The sequence below is a fragment of the Callorhinus ursinus genome, unplaced genomic scaffold, assembly GCF_003265705.2.
Source record: "Callorhinus ursinus isolate GAN/ISIS: 27379988/994484 unplaced genomic scaffold, GSC_fseal_2.0 scaffold2, whole genome shotgun sequence".
Taxonomy (NCBI): Eukaryota; Metazoa; Chordata; class Mammalia; order Carnivora; family Otariidae; genus Callorhinus; species Callorhinus ursinus.
The window spans coordinates 63,920,977-63,940,658 of NW_027397064.1; the positions used below are offsets into that span (position 1 = coordinate 63,920,977).

The following is a 19,682-nucleotide window of genomic DNA, read 5'->3' on the forward strand; positions in this document are numbered from 1 at the left end:
GACATGTCATCAATAACAAAATTTATCCAGACTTAAGAAATGATAATAAGGGGCGCCTGGGTGGCTCAGTTGGTTAAGCGACTGCCTTCGGCTCGGGTCATGATCCTGGAGTCCTGGGATCGAGTCCCGCATCAGGCTCCCTGCTCAGTGGGGAGTCTGCTTCTCCCTCTGACCCTCCCCCCTCTCATGTGCTCTCTCTCTCTCATTCTCTCTCTTTCAAATAAATAAATAAATCTTAAAAAAAAAGAAATGATAGTAAGTGAATAAAGCATAAAATTATTAACCTGGCTTATTTAATTATTTCTACATAAAATCCTAAACATTTCTATAATTTCAAAATATCACGAGTGAACTGAGATTATGTTTTGAAGTTACATTAACATCTAAGTGGAATAAGGTTGCTTATCACCAGAGATTTTTGACCTGGATGTGAAACCAGTTCACCAAGTGGGGAAGTTTTATAATTCAAGTCTCCTCCTCATGGGTAACACTACATGCAGATCTCTGACTTGAATTTCCAATCCTCCTACCCAGGTTATATCACCACTTAATTGTAATCAACTAATTTATTTACTGCTTAAAATGTTCTGAATTTTTTCTGATTCTTTCTACTTGGTCTATAGTCCATAGAGTTTTTGTTGTTGTTGTTTTTTTTTTTTGAGTTTTCCAAAGATTTACTGAAGCAGAAACAAGTTGGTCATACAGTCCATAGAGTTTTAAGTGACATTTGATTAAGTTCTGCATGTCTCTCATAGGTTTTGTCGTTAAAAAAAAAAAAAAAAAATTCCTGCTCTGGTTTTGTGAGCTTTCTTCTCAGATGATTTTTATTTTGTTTGATTTTTCAAGCAGTGAGAAATGGGGGCCACAGTAAGGCTACTTGTAGTAAGCCTTCAGTTGAAGGTAACTTCTATTATTTAATTGTACAAATAAATTAACAGATTTCAAGGAAATCAGAAAGAAAAGTGGGGGCCCTGGGTGGCTCAGTTGGTTAAGCATCTGCCTTTGGGTCAGGTCATGATCCCAGGGTCCCGGGATTGAGTCCCGCACCTTGCTCCCTGTTCAGTGGAGAGTCTGCTCCTCCCACTGCCTCTCCCCCTGCTCATGCTCTCTCTCTCTCTCTCTCTCTCTCTCTCTCTCTCTCTCGTGCTCTCTCGTGCGCACACGTGCATGCTCGCTCTCAAATAAATAAAATCTCTTTTAAAAAAAACAAAAGTGATATCCAATCATAATCTTCCTATTTCATTTTAATTTTCTTTCTCTCTTAATCACTGTCTAAATAAACATGTTTATCTAATTATATCCATGCCAGAAATCAATTTTGAAATCTGACATTTTCATATAATATTAGCGCATTTCTTTCACCTTCAGAACTTTATTTTTGATGACCATGATGGACTAGATGCGTTTTACTTAACCGTTCACCTTTATTCACTCTACAGTGTTTAGTGAATACCCTTGTGCTTGTGTTACTTTCCTCCATTTGAATTGTATCTTTGGGTAAGTTAGACTGCTTGGTCAAAGGGCCTGGATATTTTTTTTTTTTTTAAAGATTTTATTTATTTATTTGAGAGAGAGAGAAGGAGAGAGCATGAGAGGGAGGGAGGGTCAGAGGGAGAAGCAGACTCCCTGCTGAGCAGCAGGGAACCCGATGTGGGACTCCATTGTGGGACTCCAGGATCATGACCTGAGCCAAAGGCAGTCACTTAACCAACTGGGCCACCCAGGCGCCCGGGCCTGGATATTTTTATAATTCTTTATAATAATTAATAGTTTTCTTGGTGAGGGATATCTTTGCATACTAATATAATTAATTTGTCTTACTGAATAAATAGTCTATCTAATGATGAGTACCCACTATGGAAAATGTGTCCCTAGTCACTGTAAAGGAGTGTGTGAGGTAGAAATGATAATCCCTGATTTCAGTTGGTTTAGGGAAAAGCAGCAAAAATATGTGGATAATCAAGGGACAAAGATAGGCAAGTCCCAATGATAGTAAAACAAAAGATAATCAACATTGTCAGAGCGTAGGCCCTGTTTTAAATGCTTTATTTGTATAGTAATTTTTCATTTTATCCTCCCAGCAATCCCCTGTGAGGGTGTTATTATCCCCATCTTAGAGATAAACCGAGGTACAGGTAAAATAAAATAACTTACCTAAGGTCACACAGCTAAAAGTAATGGTACTATAAATAGATAAACCCAGGAGATCAGATTTCACAGCTTTGTGCTCTTAACCTTACAAAAAGATGGGCACAGATGGGGACTGAATTTAAGGGGCAGATAAAAATTTATAGGAAGTTCAGAAGTTGTGGGTAAATGAAAAATTCCTTAACGAATCAAACAGTGAGACAGTTTACTGAAGGAATCTGTAGTGACTCCATTAAAAAAAAAAAATCAATCCCCATTAAGACCTTTGAAATGTTTTTATATAAGTTTTTATTTTACAAGTCAAATCTATGGTTAAAACAGGAATATCCATGATTTCTATCTTAAGATAAATTACAATCCTGCTTGTCTTTCAGAGAATTAATTCTGAGGTACCTGAGAAGGCAGTTAAAAAGTTAGTCTATTACTCTGTGGCAACAGTGTTTAGATTTATTTTCCACAGAAGTTGTTCCTGGACTCTCACCTCCTTTATGAATGTTTAAGCTTTGAATAAGCAACTCATTTATCTGTACCACTGGAGAACAGGAAAAAAAAAAAAAACATAATCACAGATAAAGTCATCTGTACTTGCTTCTGAAATCTGGCAGAAGCGAACATCTACCCTAGGACATTTATTGATGTTCTCAGCATTCCCAGATCTTTTTGAGGCTGTACTATGAGCCTAAGAAGGCCACCTGAGGAACTGTATTATATACTCAACAAAGAATCATGAATTTAATGGTGAAAAAGCAGACTTAAGTTGTTTCACGATCTGAGCAACACCTGACTGACGGGATTAATGTGTTTTCTTTTATCTACTGTTTTAACTCTTGCTTATCCTGTCTCTCATCCCAATTGGAACGTTGAATATCTTAAATTATATACCCATTAATAAGATTTAGCCTGTTTTTAGCTTCATTCCTCACTTTAACATGCTCCTTTCTTCTGTCATATTTTTATTGGAAAAAAAATTGTGTGTCAGGGGACTCCAGAGCTTTCAAAAATTTTATGCTGACTCTGTAAAAATATTCCCAAACTGCGATAGCCTTGGACTTCCCTATTTGCCATTTTCCTCAATGTTTTGGTTTTAAATTATTTTGATCACTGCCTAAGTATCAGAATCCTTTTGATATTTGTCATTTTTCTTTAAACTTCCAAATTTAAATCCCAATTTTAAAAAAGTGTCAAATATGTTTTTGGCCAAATTCAGTTTCCCTCACTCCCTTAGCTAATGTTCTTAGACCCCTAAATAAGTCTTCTTAACTCCTGAGGTCTACTCCATTTGAAGTCTCTGCTTTCTCCCAAATATATTTATTGATATTTCATGTACAAGAGAAGTCTGTGTTATAACGTTTTGTGTTATAGTAGTTCAGAAGTTAAGATTTGCATATATAGCTATATTTTTTTTCATTAAAGAGCTAAATATACAATTTTCATCTTAACGGAAGAGCGTGTGCAACTGTTAACAAATGTGGAGATATCATTGCTCTGTGGTTTTTTTTAATTAGCTTTCATGTGTTATATATGAATATAAATTTAGGAAGAATTAATCCTGATTTTTTTTTCTTACAGAGTACTTACATGATAAACTAGAAGAATATATAAAACAATTTTCTATAGTAAAAGTAGTCAGACAAAGAGAGAGAAAAGGTCTGATCACTGCAAGGTTGCTAGGAGCAGCAGTTGCAACAGCTGAAACACTCACATTTTTAGATGCTCACTGTAAGTATATATGTACAGACATAGTTGTAACATTTTCCCTCTGCTTCCCTCCAGTTTAAAAATTGAAGACGACCTTTCTCTAAATGACTAATTGTATTTTCTTTAACATCATTTTCAACTGGTGATTATAGCAATGACGGCCGAAGCAGATTACAGCTCTGGGTAGGAACCCCCTTTAACTTAATGCAGTTCTTACCCGCTCTGTGTTTTAGGCTCCTCAACTCCAGTATCCTTCAGTGACCAACTTCCCCAGCAAGTTATCCTTGCCTGGGCTTTTTTTCAGATGCTCATTCTGTCAAAAAAAAAAAAAAGTTTTTCCTTATTACTGTTGATTCTTACAGTTTAAAATGAATGAAAGTTTTGTCCTGGTCCTGATACTTTCAATTTCTGTATTTTAGTTCTTTCTTCAAAGATTTGCAGACTCCTCTTGTGCTGTGTTCCAACCTCTTCTGGCATTTTTCTATGAATATTACCAATTTTTGTTTGTTTTATTGCTACTGTTTTTTTCCTTTTCTTTTTTTAATGGTTTTTTTCTCCAGCGTCAATGATTTTAAATAAAGTATATAGCATTTTTAGAGTCCATGTTTAAAGTGCATGTTAGGGAGGGGCGCCTGGGTGGCTCAGTCATTAAGCGTCTGCCTTGCTTCGGCTCTGGTCTTGATCCCAGGGTCCTGGGACTGAGTCCTGCATCGGGCTCCCTGCTCTGCGGGAAGCCTGCTTCTCCCTCCCCCAGTCCCCCTGCTTGTGTTCCCTCTCTCCCTGTCTCTCTCTCTCATTCAAAAAATAAGTAAAATCTTAGAAAAATGAAAAAATAAAAAAATTAAATAAAGTACATGTTAGGAATTACTAAAATGTCACTTAGTCCCTCAGCTATAAATTTAGTGGGTTATACTCTTTGTATGAGCATTTAATTTTGAATTGAATTGACTAGCCCTTAGATTATGTTTGACCTGGCAAATGGTTTTGGTTATATGCTAATTGTTACGGAGGGCTTTTGGATTTGCTTGAGTCTTTTTAGAGTTATCATATCCAGTACTTTCTTAATACCTGGCTCTTAAATGAAGAGAGAGGTGTTTTAAAAAGGAAATAGTTCATTCTCCAATATTTCCTCTCCTGGTCCAAAATTACAATTATGTCAGACTGGGCATTCTTCCTTTCAGGCAAATGTATTTGATGGATCTCCATGATACCAAGTGGTCCTCCTAATAACTGCCAGACTCTGCCTGATGGGGAAACCTGGGTAGGACTGAATCTCCTGAATTCTGTGTGTTAAGTGAGCCTGGCCAGGCCAAGACTTTTTTTATGGCTTTCCTTTGCCCCCACTTTCCATTAGGGCTGGGGCAGGTTTGAATGGTCCTTCTCCAACTGCTGAAATCAAAATATTCTGACTCCTTGACTTATTTTCTCCTAAGACTCAGAGAAATGACGATTTTGATTACTATACCTTTCTCAGGGGGAGTTTAATAAATCAGAACACTTCTGGGTTTAGGTGGCATGGATCAGCAAGAAGTTACCTTTGACTCATAGCTCATTTCAGAGGGAAACACAGCATCTGAAATTTAAATACTCCAGTGTCATTTTACTTCCTCACTGAGGCAAAAAAAAAAAAAAGATCATCTCCTGTATACAAGCTTTCCTAAATATGCTGAATCTCGCTTTACCCTCATCTTATCACAAGAAACCTTTAAGAAATCTCCTCGATGTTAAATGTTCAAAACACAATTGACTATTATTCGTTTCTCTAAACTGTCTTCAAAAAACAAAGGAGAAAACCCTCAGTGTTTTCACTGGATTGAATAGAATTATGTTCCTTCCAGGTGAGTGTTTCTATGGCTGGTTAGAACCTTTGTTGGCTAGAATAGCCGAGAACTACACAGCAGTTGTGAGTCCGGATATTGCATCCATAGATCTAAACACGTTTGAATTCAACAAACCTTCTCCTTATGGAAGTAATCACAACCGTGGAAACTTTGACTGGAGTCTTTCATTTGGCTGGGAATCGCTTCCTGATCACGAGAGGCAAAGAAGGAAAGATGAAACCTACCCAATTAAGTAAGATGATTGCTCTCAAAGTCTTATATGCAGTTCAGTTATTTATACATGTAATCACTCTTTCCTTTTTACAGTTTTTGCCTCCAAGGTAATTCACACTAACGAAATAAAGAACATACACATTCTATGTAGGGAATAAAAAGCCATTTATATATATATATTTACTTATGCATGATATTACTGAGTAGGAGGTAGAAGTAAGTGAGGTCTTTCATCTTCCTCATAATCATTACTTCAGAATCTTTAGGCTTGGTTAGAAGACACTTCATAATTTTGTTCTGCTGGGAAAGGATATTTAAACTACTTCCCTTCACCCCCACAAAACTTGACTCTGAAGATAGCATTTTTAGTTTTTGTTAACCTATGTAAAACTTTTGAAATTGTGATTGCTCTTTAATTTGGGAATTTGATTCAGTTGCTCTTTAAATAAATTCCTCTTTCTTATTTAATTTTTATAATGAAGTTTGACAATGGATTATTTTTCAGAACACCCACTTTTGCAGGAGGCCTTTTTTCCATATCAAAAGAATATTTTGAATATATTGGAACTTACGATGAAGAGATGGAAATCTGGGGAGGTGAAAATATAGAAATGTCTTTCAGAGTAAGTTTATAAATATAGTACATATTAAACAGTAAAATACACATTTTGTTCTAATTGGCTGATACAGATTATCATAGATGTGTGCAGTCTTTACTTTTTGTGCTTTCTAAAATTTAATTGCTAGAAATTTTAGAATAAGGGTATTTCTTTTAAAATGTAACTCATTGCTGCCAGTGTAACAAGAGGAATCAGTTAAATGCCTCTGTTCAGCCAATAGCACCAATTAATGCACTTGTAGCTATTGAATTCCGGCCAAGATAAATATAATTCAATCTAGTGCTTCAGGAAATGAGTTGATTATCAAGGGAGTCAGAATGGAAAAACATTTGTGTATAATTTTAAAAGACATTAACTCTTTGCATTAAATGAGCTTTTTTTTTTCCTATGCATATTAAAAGTTAATATGAGAAACAAAACAAAAACTTTGGATGGTCTCCACATACACTTATTTGATTTCATGAGTTCATTTTCTGTAAAGACTCTGTCATTCATTTTACATCTTTTAGACTGGAATGTAGTGGGAAAAGAACTGAACTAGGAGTTAGAAGATTTAAGTTTTAGCTCTGGCTCCATCACATAATGGCAATGATGATCTTAGCCAAATTTGAACTGCTCAAGGGAGGGCCTTTTTTTATTCATTTAAGTATTCCCAACCCCTAACACATGTTAGATTTCAGGCACAATTTGTTGAATTAAATATGCCACTGAGTTTTCTCATTTGTTTAAAAAAAAGAATATGACCGCTTGCCCTAATACTAGTACAGACTATTTAAACACGTCTTCATTTTAGATTTTTTGCTTAGTGACTATGGCAGAACTGATTGCTGTATTAAAGATATTTAAGTGAGTAGGTATTGATTTAATAGATTATTTCCCAAATAAGTTTTTTGACTATCCTATCTCTAAATAGGTATCAGTTTTTTATAATGACCAACTACTTCACAAGATTGTACTTGGGTATTATCTGGAATTGTTTTCTTAATTACAAAATTGAATATGCAAGGGGTAAATAGAGTCTGGGTCCACTTACTCCGAGACTGCGAGTTCCTGCCATAGAAGAGAGAATCTTTGGTTCAAGTGAAGTGACCATGTAGCTTGTATAAGAAGGTAGAAGTCAAATACAAAAGAGCCTTTGGTCTTTGGTATATATTAAAGAGCTTGCATAATTGTTTGCAAAAAAAAAAAAAGAAACGTGGGGCTTTGTTTTTATGAAAGATCTGAAATCACTATTTTATTAAATTACTTTCTGAAGATATGCCTTTTTGTCTTTAGTTTTTGTACCATTTCATAAAACTGTTTTTTATTATTTAAGAATTTAAGTTGAACTGGAGGGGATGGAGACTATTTGTGGTTATAATAAATTTCTTTTCTATATTTTATTTTTATTAGTATCTTAAAGATGAACTTAAAAGCAGCACTTTGGTTTTGTAAATATACTGTAAATTAAACAAATATCATTAATTATCAGGTATGGCAATGTGGTGGGCAGTTGGAGATTATGCCTTGCTCTGTTGTTGGACATGTTTTTCGCAGCAAAAGCCCTCATACGTTTCCAAAAGGCACTCAGGTGATTGCTCGCAACCAAGTTCGCCTTGCAGAAGTCTGGATGGATGAATACAAGGAAATATTTTATAGGAGAAACACAGATGCAGCAAAAATTGTTAAACAAGTAAGTTAGAGCTAAATAATTAAATTACAATTAAAATCCATACCAAGTTCACATATTCTCTTATTTGAGTCAGTTCAAGTACAAAACATTGTAAAAAATTATGTTTGAAGTTGGTTTTTTTAACTCAGAATATATCTTATTGATGCCAGGTTTTTTCTCTTTTTAAGGAAAAGTCAAGTAAGCTGCTTTTTAAAAAATTTAGGCATTTCACTTGATGTTACTCTTTAAATATGGAAGATATTTCGTTTTTGTAACTGCCTTGGTTCAGGATTTTCCTCAAAGAAAAGTAAGATTAAGTGGAACCACTTTTAACTGGTTTTAGGTGATGAAATTAACACCTAAAGAAAGGTGCTAAGTGGCTTTTTGAACTGGGGATGGACACAAGAGTCAGAATGTGGCAGGAGAATAAATCAGGAATATCAAGGCTTTTAAAAAAAATTTTTTTAAAAGATTTTATTTATTTATTTGAGAGGGAGAGAGCACAAGCAGAGGGGAGAGGGGAGAGGCAGAAGGAGAAGCAGACTCCTCGCTGAGCAGGGAACATGATGCGGGACTTGATCCCCAGACCCCTGAGATCATGACCTGAGCCAAAGGCAGACGCTTAACCAACCGAGCCACCCAGGTGCCCCAAGCCTTTTTTTTTTTTTTTTTTTTTTATTTCAAGTTCTGGTTCCACTGCTTGCTGGAGGGGTTACCTTGGCAAAGCCCCTTTGAGACTGTAGAATGGGATGACACTTCATAGGGTGGTTGAGAGGTTGGCCCAACATGGGGTGTGTGCTCAGCCAACCTTCTCTCTGCTTCTCCGTCTTGAGAGGTGAAATACTTGCCTTTCTCCCAGAGTAGTCATGAAATAAAGAAGTAAATGTTCACAAATGTATGGCACTGTTGTTACTGACCTGTCATGGATAAAAGCTCTGCAGAATTGTGATGCTTAATACATTGGCACTGAGGTCCAACAGGTTCAGTATTGGTTGTGGTAAATGAACTAGACGTTTTAGGAGTGTGCCTCAGTGAATGGCACCCAACTCTTTGTAAAAAACAGTGCTGATTTGCAGGGGGTATATATTGAGATTAAAGGGCATTAACATTTTGACTGTTAAAACAGAAGGTCTGGTTACCTCTTTCCAGCTTTTCTTTGGTCTCCAGTATCTCCCTGTAACATGTTAGTAAGATGCAAAGTCAGAGCACTACTGGATTAGATTGTTATCTGTTTATCTAAGGCCGGCAGGACAAATTGGGCAGACTGTGTACTGCACACGGGTACTTGGTTAAGCAGGCAGGTGGACGCTAACTGCAGCTTACACTCCCTTGTCACCCACAAAGGGGCAAGCGAGCCAGTAAACCCTTGTTTTTACCACAGGGCAAACAGATCTTGTGATAAAATGCATAAGTTAGCCAGAGTCCTTTAGAGTTTAACCCTTTTTGCTAAAACCTCTGGATTAAAGACATTGATGTTGGCAGAGGAAATATTTACCTTAATTGAAATGGTAAGTTTGAGCGTTTAAACTTTGTATATATTTAGGTACTAAATATAATTTTTCTTTAAAATTTTGCCTATAGACCAAATACCTTTGCAGTTTAATAGTGTTCTTTAAAAAATTTTTTTCTTAGTCTTTTTAAAATAAAGGAAAATAAAATGCAATTGATTAAAAACTTGCCTTTTTCTGTGAATACTTTGTTATTGTAAGAGTAACACCCTTAAAACTAGAAAAAAAATTATGCCCAATTGTGTTGTCTTTTGTAGTCTTGACTAGAGAAGAGATACAAATTAGATTGTATTGGCAACTGTTTCTTTATTTTATTCATTTAATTTTTTTGTAAAGAGAGAGAGAGTGTTGGGGGGCGAGGGGCAGAGGGAGAGGGAGAATATATATAAAATATATAAGTAGCTTAAATACTCAAGCTTATCATTTCAATTAAGGTTAAATATTTTCTCTGCCAACTTCAATTAGTGCAGAGCCCAAGGTAGAGCTTGATCCCACGACCCTGAGATCATGACCTGACCTAAAATCAAGAGTCATGCTTAACTGACTGAGCCACCCAGGTGTCCCAGCAACTGTTTATTTATTTATTTTTTAAAGATTTTATTTATTTATTTGAGAGAGAGAGAGAGAGCATACGAGAGAGGGGAGGGTCAGAGGGAGAAGCAGACTCCCTGCTGAGCAGGGAGCCCGATGCGGGACTCGATCCTGGGACTCCAGGATCATGACCTGAGCCGAAGGCAGTCGCTCAACCAACTGAGCCACCCAGGCGCCCTCAGCAACTGTTTATTTATACCTGCTTCCTCACCCCTCACTTCACAGATAATTTTTGGGTGTAAAATGAGGATTAATTTTGGATTCTCCCACTACCATTTCTCTAAAGATCTTTGCCCCAATAAGGAAGGTTTGGTAGCACAAAGAAAGAAAGAATAAAATAGCCTTATGTCAGCACCCACAGTGGTAACTTGATTCTCTTTCAAGGCAGAAACAAGCAGGGAGGCGTAGTTGTTGCCTGAATAAATGGTGAATGCAGTTAAATTGCATCTTGCATTTTGGCCCAGAATTCTTTTTTTAAGACCCAAATATAAACACAAATCATAGCATTTGAACTCCTTTGTCAGTGCTGTTTTGATTAGGCATTCTTTTTCCTTCTCATCTTTCTCCAGAAATCATTTGGTGATCTTTCAAAAAGACTTGAAATAAAGCACCGCCTTCAATGTAAAAATTTTACATGGTATCTGAACACTATTTATCCAGAAGCATATGTGCCAGACCTTAATCCTGTTATATCTGGATATGTGAGTATGTTCGGCTCCTTTTTACTTGGTATATGCCTCGCCACAAACATTTACATGGTTCAGGGAAAATTGGTGGAATACTTTTTGGTTTATGGCTTTTGAGATTTTACATTACTATTGAAATTAATTGAAAAAATAGATCAACCACATAGATTAAAATTTTTTTCTATAACTTGAAAATTTTCCTTCAGATTAAAAGCGTTGGTCAGCCTCTGTGTCTGGATGTTGGAGAAAATAATCAAGGAGGCAAACCGTTAATTTTGTACACGTGTCATGGACTCGGGGGAAACCAGGTGAGCCCTGAACTAGAAGTCCTCCCTTTTCACTGACACAAACACGAGTAGGTTGTTAGAAGTCCCAGATCAGCTTTGTATTCAGGTAAATGGCTGTTTAAAATGTTTTAGGTTAAGTCTGGCAATTAATATTAAAGTTGCTGAGTAGTTGATTTTGACTCTCCTTCTGACTCTGAAAACAACTTGAAGTGGCTTACCCATTCAGTAGAAAGGCAGATGAGAAAATAATAGAATAAAGCCATTTGAAGTTAAAAAATGGGATCTTCTATGTGGATCTTTGATGTTGGGGGACTACTGGCAAGGTGATTTTGCAAAATTATACATAAAGGCTATATTTACTTAACTGCATTCAATAGCAAATTATATTAAGTGTTAATACCAAAAGAGCAGTATTAGAAGTTATCTTTGTGGGTCATGATATTATTTCAGTATGTTGTTAAGTAAGGGCATGTTCTTGATTATCCTTCACTGATGATATATCTGCTTGTTGCCACTCTTTGACTGTTTCAACAATCAAGACTCAAATGTTACATGTCACTCTTTGGCCTACTATGGGTACAGAACTTAGGAAAATATCATTTCTAGTATTTAGCTTCCTTGCCTTGCCTTTTACAAGTTAACTCCTGGAAAGATTGGACTCTCTCATTTGTTCATTCAACAAATTCACTGAGTGACCCCTGCATGCCAGATGGATATTCTGCTGGGTTCAAGCAATTTAGATTTTGACTCCTTCAGGAAATCTACATTTCAATGCCAGTGGTCACAGTCAGCCTGAAAAGATCTGGGATAAAGCATTCAGAGTACTTCAAGAGTATGAAGGAGGGCATATGAATGAATTAGACTGGGTGCCCATACGTTTTCCTTGGAGAGAGGACATTTGAAAACATTTTTTGGAAGGTGCATAGGAGTTAGGTAGCTGATGAGAATGAGAACAGGATGAGAAGAGTATGAAGAGGAAGGTACAAAGGGGAGGAGCTTGTGTGTCTTTTTTTCTGTGAATTGCAGGTATTTTGGTAGAGAGTCCAAGATGGGTGTAGAGGATTTTTGCAATATTAAATACTCATGATGTCCTATTTTAAGAGGATGGAACTTTGGTGATATCAGCTTTAAGAAGAGTCAGTTTATCTCCTGATCTACCCTCTTCCATGTTTCTCCCTACTCATTAGCCTCAGCTTAATTTAGTTCCAATCCCTGCTCATCCAAATGAACCAATCTACTGAGGGTAGGTGACGCAGACACCCAGAAGCCATAGCTAGTGAACATGATCCATCTCTGGATGATTAAGGTGTAATTCTGAAATGGGATGAAGATACACACACAGATATATATATATACACATGCATATATATCTATATACATGCATATGTCTACATATGTGCATATATGTATATATACACATACATATTTTAAAATTCCTTCTATATATTAAAAATAATTATATAAGTAATCACATTCTTTTGGAAATAACACTGGACTATGCTAGTTAAAATTAAGGTTTTGGACAATGAGAATTATTGTGTCATTTGTAAAAACCTTATCATTAAATATAAATACTTACAGACTTAGCTCAGGCTTCCTCTAGCATTACATTTATTTTATCATAAAAGTTAAAAGTATATGTTATTTATATGTTTTTCTCTTGTCATTGCCATAAAGATGTTTTTATAGTCTTGTCTCTAAAATAATTTGTAAATTATAAATACAATATAGCTGTCTTTTAAAAATTCCATTGAGAATGGAGAAGTAGTTCACATATTCTTTCAATAAATTTTTGTTTAGAGCCTATAATGTCACTTGCACTGTTACCATAGTGAAAAAGGGCTTGTGATCTTGAAGGAAAAGGAAAAAAATATGTAATTTTGGGCATAAAGAAACAAGAAGCAGGATAGGTGGATAATGTGAACCTAGGGAGTGGGAGAGGGGTTTGTTTTCGGAGGTTCAAGAAGACCTCTTTGAGAAGGTGACCTTGGAGCAGAGCCCTAAAGGAATCGGAGAGGAACCGTGTTCCAGGAGGGGCACATCCTGGCAGAGGAAGTACAAGGCTAGAGGCTGGTGGCGGATCAATGGAAGAGTCAGAAAGCCAGTGTGTGTCTGCAGCAGAGTGGTCTAGGAAGGTGGGAAACAAGGTCAGAGAAGTCGATAAGGCACCTGGTCATAGAAGGCTTTGCAGGCCTCCCCTAGGAACTTGGATTTAATTCTCAGTGTGACAGAAGCCATCTGAGGGTTTTGAGCAGGAGAATAGTATTTCCCGGTTTATATTTTAAGAAAAAATTCCTCTGATTTCTAGCACTGTAATATAGCCATCAATTTTATTTTGGTTTATTTCCCTTAAATTTTTTTTTTCAGTCAAACACTGCCTTTAAACTGCTCTGCAAATTTTAGTTCCTTGAGTGCTAAGCGTTTTTGAGATATCATCCAACCTAATCATTTCTTTATGCTCCCTTTTACTGTTTTGAGCAGATAATGATATTTATATAACATTAAACTCCATTGTAACAGTATTTGTATATGACAAGTGAAAGTAAGTATTTTGATAATGTGACTACACTGACCAATATACTGGTGCAGGGCAGTGTAAGTCATTATGGCTTTGTAACACTTAGTGCTTTGCTTAGTTGGCTTCCTATTCCAGGGTATTTGTCCTGGTTCTAGCTTATGTCTCTCCAATGTTCCCAGGTAGCTAATTACATATTCTTTTTGATTGCCTAAGTATCTTCAACTACTTCCTATTCCTTATAACTTGCCTTTTAATGATTTTTTTTCCTAAATAACGTGGGTGAAGTAAAATATTGGACAGACTTTCCTACCACCTTTGATATCCTAAGATTTATCTTTCTTGAAGAAGTATAGCTAAAATGCGGTTTTCATGATCTACACTCATTTTCATTCAATGTCTCCATCTGAAGAACTATCAGGTTATAAAAATGATGGATATATTTGTGGAAGGAGCTAAATTAAGCATGAGGCCAAGACCAGGGGAACTCAAGATTAATTCAACTTATGTTTGTGGAGTGCCTACTCCAATACACCTAAAGGGTTTAAAACAGTCCCTGCTTAGCACATAATAAGGGCTCAATAAATATTAGTGCTAAGACTAATTATTTCATTATTGAAAATCCATTATGTTCACTTATTTTGTCTTTGAAATGTCAACATTATGGAATATTTGATTTGTAATGGATGTTATTACTAGATACGCTGCCTGACTTTGGTCTGTGGTGAAGCCAGCTAGCTACATGCACAATTCCAATAGAGTGCTATAAAAGTTATTTCTGATGTACTATAGGAACCCTGAAAAGGGTGTAATTTTGTTCAGTAGACAAGCTCAGGGAAACTAAAGAAGCAAAGTAACATTTGATTTGGCTTTTCAAGGATAAAAAAGGAATTAGCTAGGCAGAGAACGATTCAGAAGGATATTTCAGTCAGCGCACAGTAAAGCAGTCTTAGACTTATGGATGCATATGTTCTACGTTGGTAAAATTGTGTGAAAAGAGCATGGTGTAGAGTTCAGGCAGTGGTTGACGTAAGATTGAAAATGCAAGAGCTCACGTCCTAGTGAAGGAGTGTGGACTTCCTCTTAGCAACAGTAGTGACTCACTCAAGTAAGGGAGGTAGGGCATCGAATCAGTGTTATGAAAGACTAACTGGCAGCAGAGTGAAATTGCAGAAATTGCACGTTCGCTGGAAGTACTACAGTAGAGATTCTGAGTGCTGGAAAAAGAGAAGTGAGGTACAGAGCAAAGTACAATGGTGACATCTGAGAGGGAAAGTCAGTGGAACTAAGGGGCTAATTAATTAATTGGACATATGGGGAGAGAAAAACATTCATCCTAGTAATAACAGCTAAGATGAATTAAAAGCTTACCACGTACCAGTTATCTTTCTGAGTGTTTTACATATATTAGCCCTTTTATCCCCATAACCCTGTGGGGCAGGAAAACTACTAAATTACCCATTTTATAGGCAAGGAAGCTGAGACATGGAGATTACCTCATTTAATTGTTCCTAGTGTAAGTGAAAATACCATTAAGTGAGATGAATAAGAGAGAAGGAACACTTGTGGAGAGGAAGAGGCAGTTAATGTGCTTGCTAGAAGTTTCCAGGTCCTTTTCTGAGGCTTTTCCAGGTCCTTTCCTCGCTAACCTCCATTCCACCTGATAACTTCCCACTTCTGACATGGGAGGAAGACATTACTTCCTTACGTAACTACCTGTGGTGATAGGCTGGAAAAGGGTTGTAGCATCTGCTGTTGTAAAAGCTCAGCTCATATTTCTAATACCTATTTTTATGATATTATTTTGTTGAGTGTATCCACATGACTTCATTATTCAGTGAGTTGCTGATTTTTTAAAATTGTTATTATTGGACCATTATTTTGCAACTGAGGATACAGGGTTAGGATAGAGGTCAGTAATAGCATTCTTCTTTTCACAGTATTTTGAATACTCGGCTCAACATGAAATTCGGCATAACATCCAGAGGGAATTATGTCTTCATGCTGCTCAAGGTCTTGTTCAGCTGAGAGCGTGTGCCTACAAAGGTCACAGGACAGTGGCCAGTAGAGAACAGATATGGGAGATCCAGAAGGTACCTCAGTGCAATTAATTCACCCCTTTCTATAATTATTTTGATTAGCTCTAATTGCTTATCTGGGAAAATGCATGAAACATAGCATTATTAATGTTATCCATCAGAATTTCTCTGTCTTTTTTAACTTTATTATTGGGTATGTCTACCAATGTGATGAGACAATGTATCTATGAATTCAATACTCTTAGAAACAAGTTGTCTAATGAAAGCATGACTTACACAGATCAACACTTTTGTAAATTATTAATAATAGTTGCTCATATTTGTCTCTTTGGAGTCTCTTACAATGCTTCTGGCAGCAGTCACTTTTTTTTTTTATAATGGCAGAGAGACAAAAAAAAATCGTTATCTTTTTCTCACCTAAAGTGATTCATTTCTCCTGTTTCAGTACTTTTTAAAAATGAATTTAGAATTGAGAGAATACAAAAAAGATCCTTCCTGTTTTTAAATATATGTGTTAAGGCTTAGCTGGAACATAGCAATTCTTACCTAAAAATTGTTTTGTGCCATACTAGAACACTAAAAGACTGATTTTTATAACTTATAAAAAGAGTTTGTCACTTACGGATATACCAATGGAATGGTTCTTATTTGAAAACTTGATTCAGACCTTACTCTTTATACATCTCTTTATTTATATAATACCTCCTGTGAATTGAAAAGTAGTGGCATAAATGGTATTGTTCACACCAGAAACCAACAAGATTTTAGCAAGACAAGGTTGATCTGAGAAAGATTAAAAGTTAAAAACTGTGTGCATTTGGTATGTGAGTCTCCTTTAGCTTCGGTGAGACCATAATGTAGTTTTCATATTTATCAGTTAACCATGAATCTTGAAATTTAATGTCTGTTGTGTTTCCTTTTATTCTAGGATCAACTTCTATATAATCCATTCTTAAAAATGTGCCTTTCAGCAAATGGAGAGCATCCGAGCTTGGTGTCATGCAATCCATCAGATCCACTCCAAAAATGGATTTTTAGCCAAAATGATTAAGTGTTCCTTAAAATTAAGGAGTTGAAAAAGGAGATATTCTTTCTCATAAAACTGTGACTAGGCATACACTGTAGTTTTTGAAAATTATGCAAAAGCAGCTAATTGTAACTTATTCCAAGTGCATTTTTCTTATTTATATCTTAAAATGTCTATGTAGCACTGCTACAGAAATCTTTTAAGTTGCTGTTTCAAAGCACAATAACTAATAATACCAAAGACTATTTTGAAATGTCCAGATGTAGGGGAAGAGATGTTTACAGTATGATGAAAATAATTTTCTAAGTAAAGTGATGTATGTGTGTTTTGTACACTTAAAGATATGCATAGCTACATTCACACACTCACAATTTAAAATATTTCTTCTAGTTTTTTGGGGGGTGGGAGAAAGATTTGATACCATATTTTTTTTAACTACATAGAAAAGGATCAGTGAAGGTCAAGCATTGACCTTTGTGTACAAACCAGGAAATTTTTATAGATCTAGAATTTATTATATAAAAATGCAAGTAAACTTTTTTTGCCTTTTGTTTACTTATCTGTCATAGGTTTCCTTAAACATGAAATTAAATGAATAAGGAGAATATTTTTAACACTTCAGTATCTTGGCAAATTTTAAAATATTTTTTAGTCGAAGCCCACTTGACTTAAAGCACTTAAATCTTGTTTAAAAGATATTTCTTAAATAACTATACTGTGTGTTTTCCCAAAGCAATATTTAAAAAAAACAACTATAAAGTACTATCTGTTGAAAAGGTGTCTTTTTCCTTTCTGCTAGTCTTTTTTTCTTACCAAAATTCACTAATCTTGAATGTTTGTGAAATTGAATTTCAAATGCAGACTATCTGACTCATTTAAAATCTAAATTTTATTTGTTACTGATTCAATTTAGATTGTCTTTGTAAAGAATTTTTTTCATCAAAAAAACCCTTCTATGTGGAAAACACAATAAAATGAATCCTTACCACTGTTACAATTATTTGATTTAAATTTCTTTCTTCTTTTGGATAAAATATATAATTGATACTAGATGGGGGGAGCATGAATTTTGTATACTTAATTTAAGTACCTATTGTAGAGCCATCAGCTATTTCTTAAGGAATACTCAAGTATTTCGTGGTAATGGCATAAAAAATGGGGAGTGGAGAAGATTCTATGTTAGATATTTTGAAAATTTTGTACTAATTTCTGATATTCCTTGAGCATCTAATAGAGTAATTTTTAAAAAATGTGATGCCTCCATAGATTTAACACTTTTCTTTTTGGTCCATTTTATATAGAGATCTCTTGTATTCTTATTTAAGAAGTAAAGTATGATTGGCTTCATATTTTAAATGTTGCTGAGCCTCAGTTGTACAAAAGAAAATATTTTTAAATTATTGGTTCCTTCACTTCATTGTTTGTAACTTTGAACTTACATTAAAAGACCTGCATTCTTGGGGACTTGGGGCAGGTGGTTGGCTTAGTTGATTAGGCGACTGACTCTTGGTTTCTGCTCTGGTCATGATCTTGGGGTCATGATCTCTGGTTGTGGAGCTGAGCCCAGCATTGAGCTCCAGTGTCAGGCTCCTCACTCAGTGTGGAGTCTGCTGAAGATTCTTTCCCCTCCTTCTCCCTTCCCCTCTGCTCCTCCCCAACTCACATGCGTGCCCTCTCTTTCTCTCAAATAAATGAAATCTTAAAAAAAAAAAAGAACTGCATTCTTTAATTTATTACAATGCCAACATTTATTTCAATTCAACTAACATTTATTACATGTCTAACTTGTGCCCAAAGTTAGGGTAGGCAGGATGAGTCTTATAATGCCTTTGAGCTTAGATCTTATGGAGCAGAAAGACAAATAATTTTGAAATAGCATAGGCCTGGGTGGCTCAGTCTGCCTTCGGCTCAGGTCATGATCCTAGGGGGAGCCTGGGATCGAGTCCTGCATCAGGCTCCCTGCTTTAAAAAAATTTTTTTTTAAGATTTTATTTATTTATTTGACAGAGAGAGAACACAAGCAGAGGAAGAGGGAGAAGCAGGCTCCCCACTGAGCAGGGATCCTGATGCGGGGCTTGATCCCAGGACCCTGGGATCATGACCTGAGCCGAAGGCAGATGCTTAACTGACTGAGCCACCCAGATGTCCCTAAAAAAATTTTTCTGAAATAGCATAGTAACATTATGATTTATATTTCATGACATGACAGCTTATTATTCATATTTGATATTTCTTTAGTAAGTAAAAATATTTTTACTACTATAGCTAAATACTAATATGTATTGTGAAAGATACACAGATGCCCACTCATATGCACAATTTCTGTTTCTCAATTTGTTACCCTAGAGTAAATATCCAGGAGCAAATACTGCTCTTAGAGTTCACTATATCTCACAAAACAAATCCTCAAAGATATTTTGTAAATGAAAATGTATAAAGCATATTTAAAAAAAAATTCGAGTGCCCTCTGTGTATTAGGCATGTGTTGTCATATCAAGATTCAACCAAAATCTATTTAGATTAGTTGGTTTTATTATGGCTGTATTAAATGCATCAAAGGTAGAGTCCTTCTTACCTGATTCGGGAGCCTTAGACTATTGTTCAAGTGTCACATAATTCATTTCATTAGGAATTTACCCTTCAGGATAATTTTGAAACAATGCTAATAGGAATCTGTTCATGGAGTCTGGTTGCCATCTACCTGAGAGACTTGAATACACACAAGTGTGAAATTGTGGAGCTTTTGCTCGATTTCAAGTGACCGTGGCAAATGGTCTAATTGCTTCACAAAACCTGGCATGTTGCCTTCATTCCAGAGGCCTAAGTCCTGAGAACTCTAGATTGGTAAACTCACTGCC

The 19,682-nt window shown here is 35.8% G+C and overlaps 1 protein-coding gene across 6 annotated transcripts in view; it reads left to right on the forward strand.

Annotated features, from left to right (window-relative positions):
- Nucleotides 1–18,519, forward strand: part of GALNT3 (polypeptide N-acetylgalactosaminyltransferase 3) — a 52,567-nt gene extending 34,048 nt beyond the window's left edge. For all 6 annotated transcript variants that reach the window (XM_073883057.1, XM_025852335.2, XM_073883042.1 and 3 more), the window contains 8 exons: nucleotides 3,718–3,867; nucleotides 5,685–5,919; nucleotides 6,406–6,523; nucleotides 7,992–8,192; nucleotides 10,840–10,971; nucleotides 11,163–11,264; nucleotides 15,699–15,851; nucleotides 16,726–18,519. In XM_073883057.1, coding sequence (XP_073739158.1) covers nucleotides 3,718–3,867; nucleotides 5,685–5,919; nucleotides 6,406–6,523; nucleotides 7,992–8,192; nucleotides 10,840–10,971; nucleotides 11,163–11,264; nucleotides 15,699–15,851; nucleotides 16,726–16,848 — 1,214 coding nt within the window. In that variant the 3' untranslated portion in view covers nucleotides 16,849–18,519. The remainder of the gene's footprint in view (nucleotides 1–3,717; nucleotides 3,868–5,684; nucleotides 5,920–6,405; nucleotides 6,524–7,991; nucleotides 8,193–10,839; nucleotides 10,972–11,162; nucleotides 11,265–15,698; nucleotides 15,852–16,725) is intronic.
- Nucleotides 18,520–19,682: the final 1,163 nt, after the last annotated feature.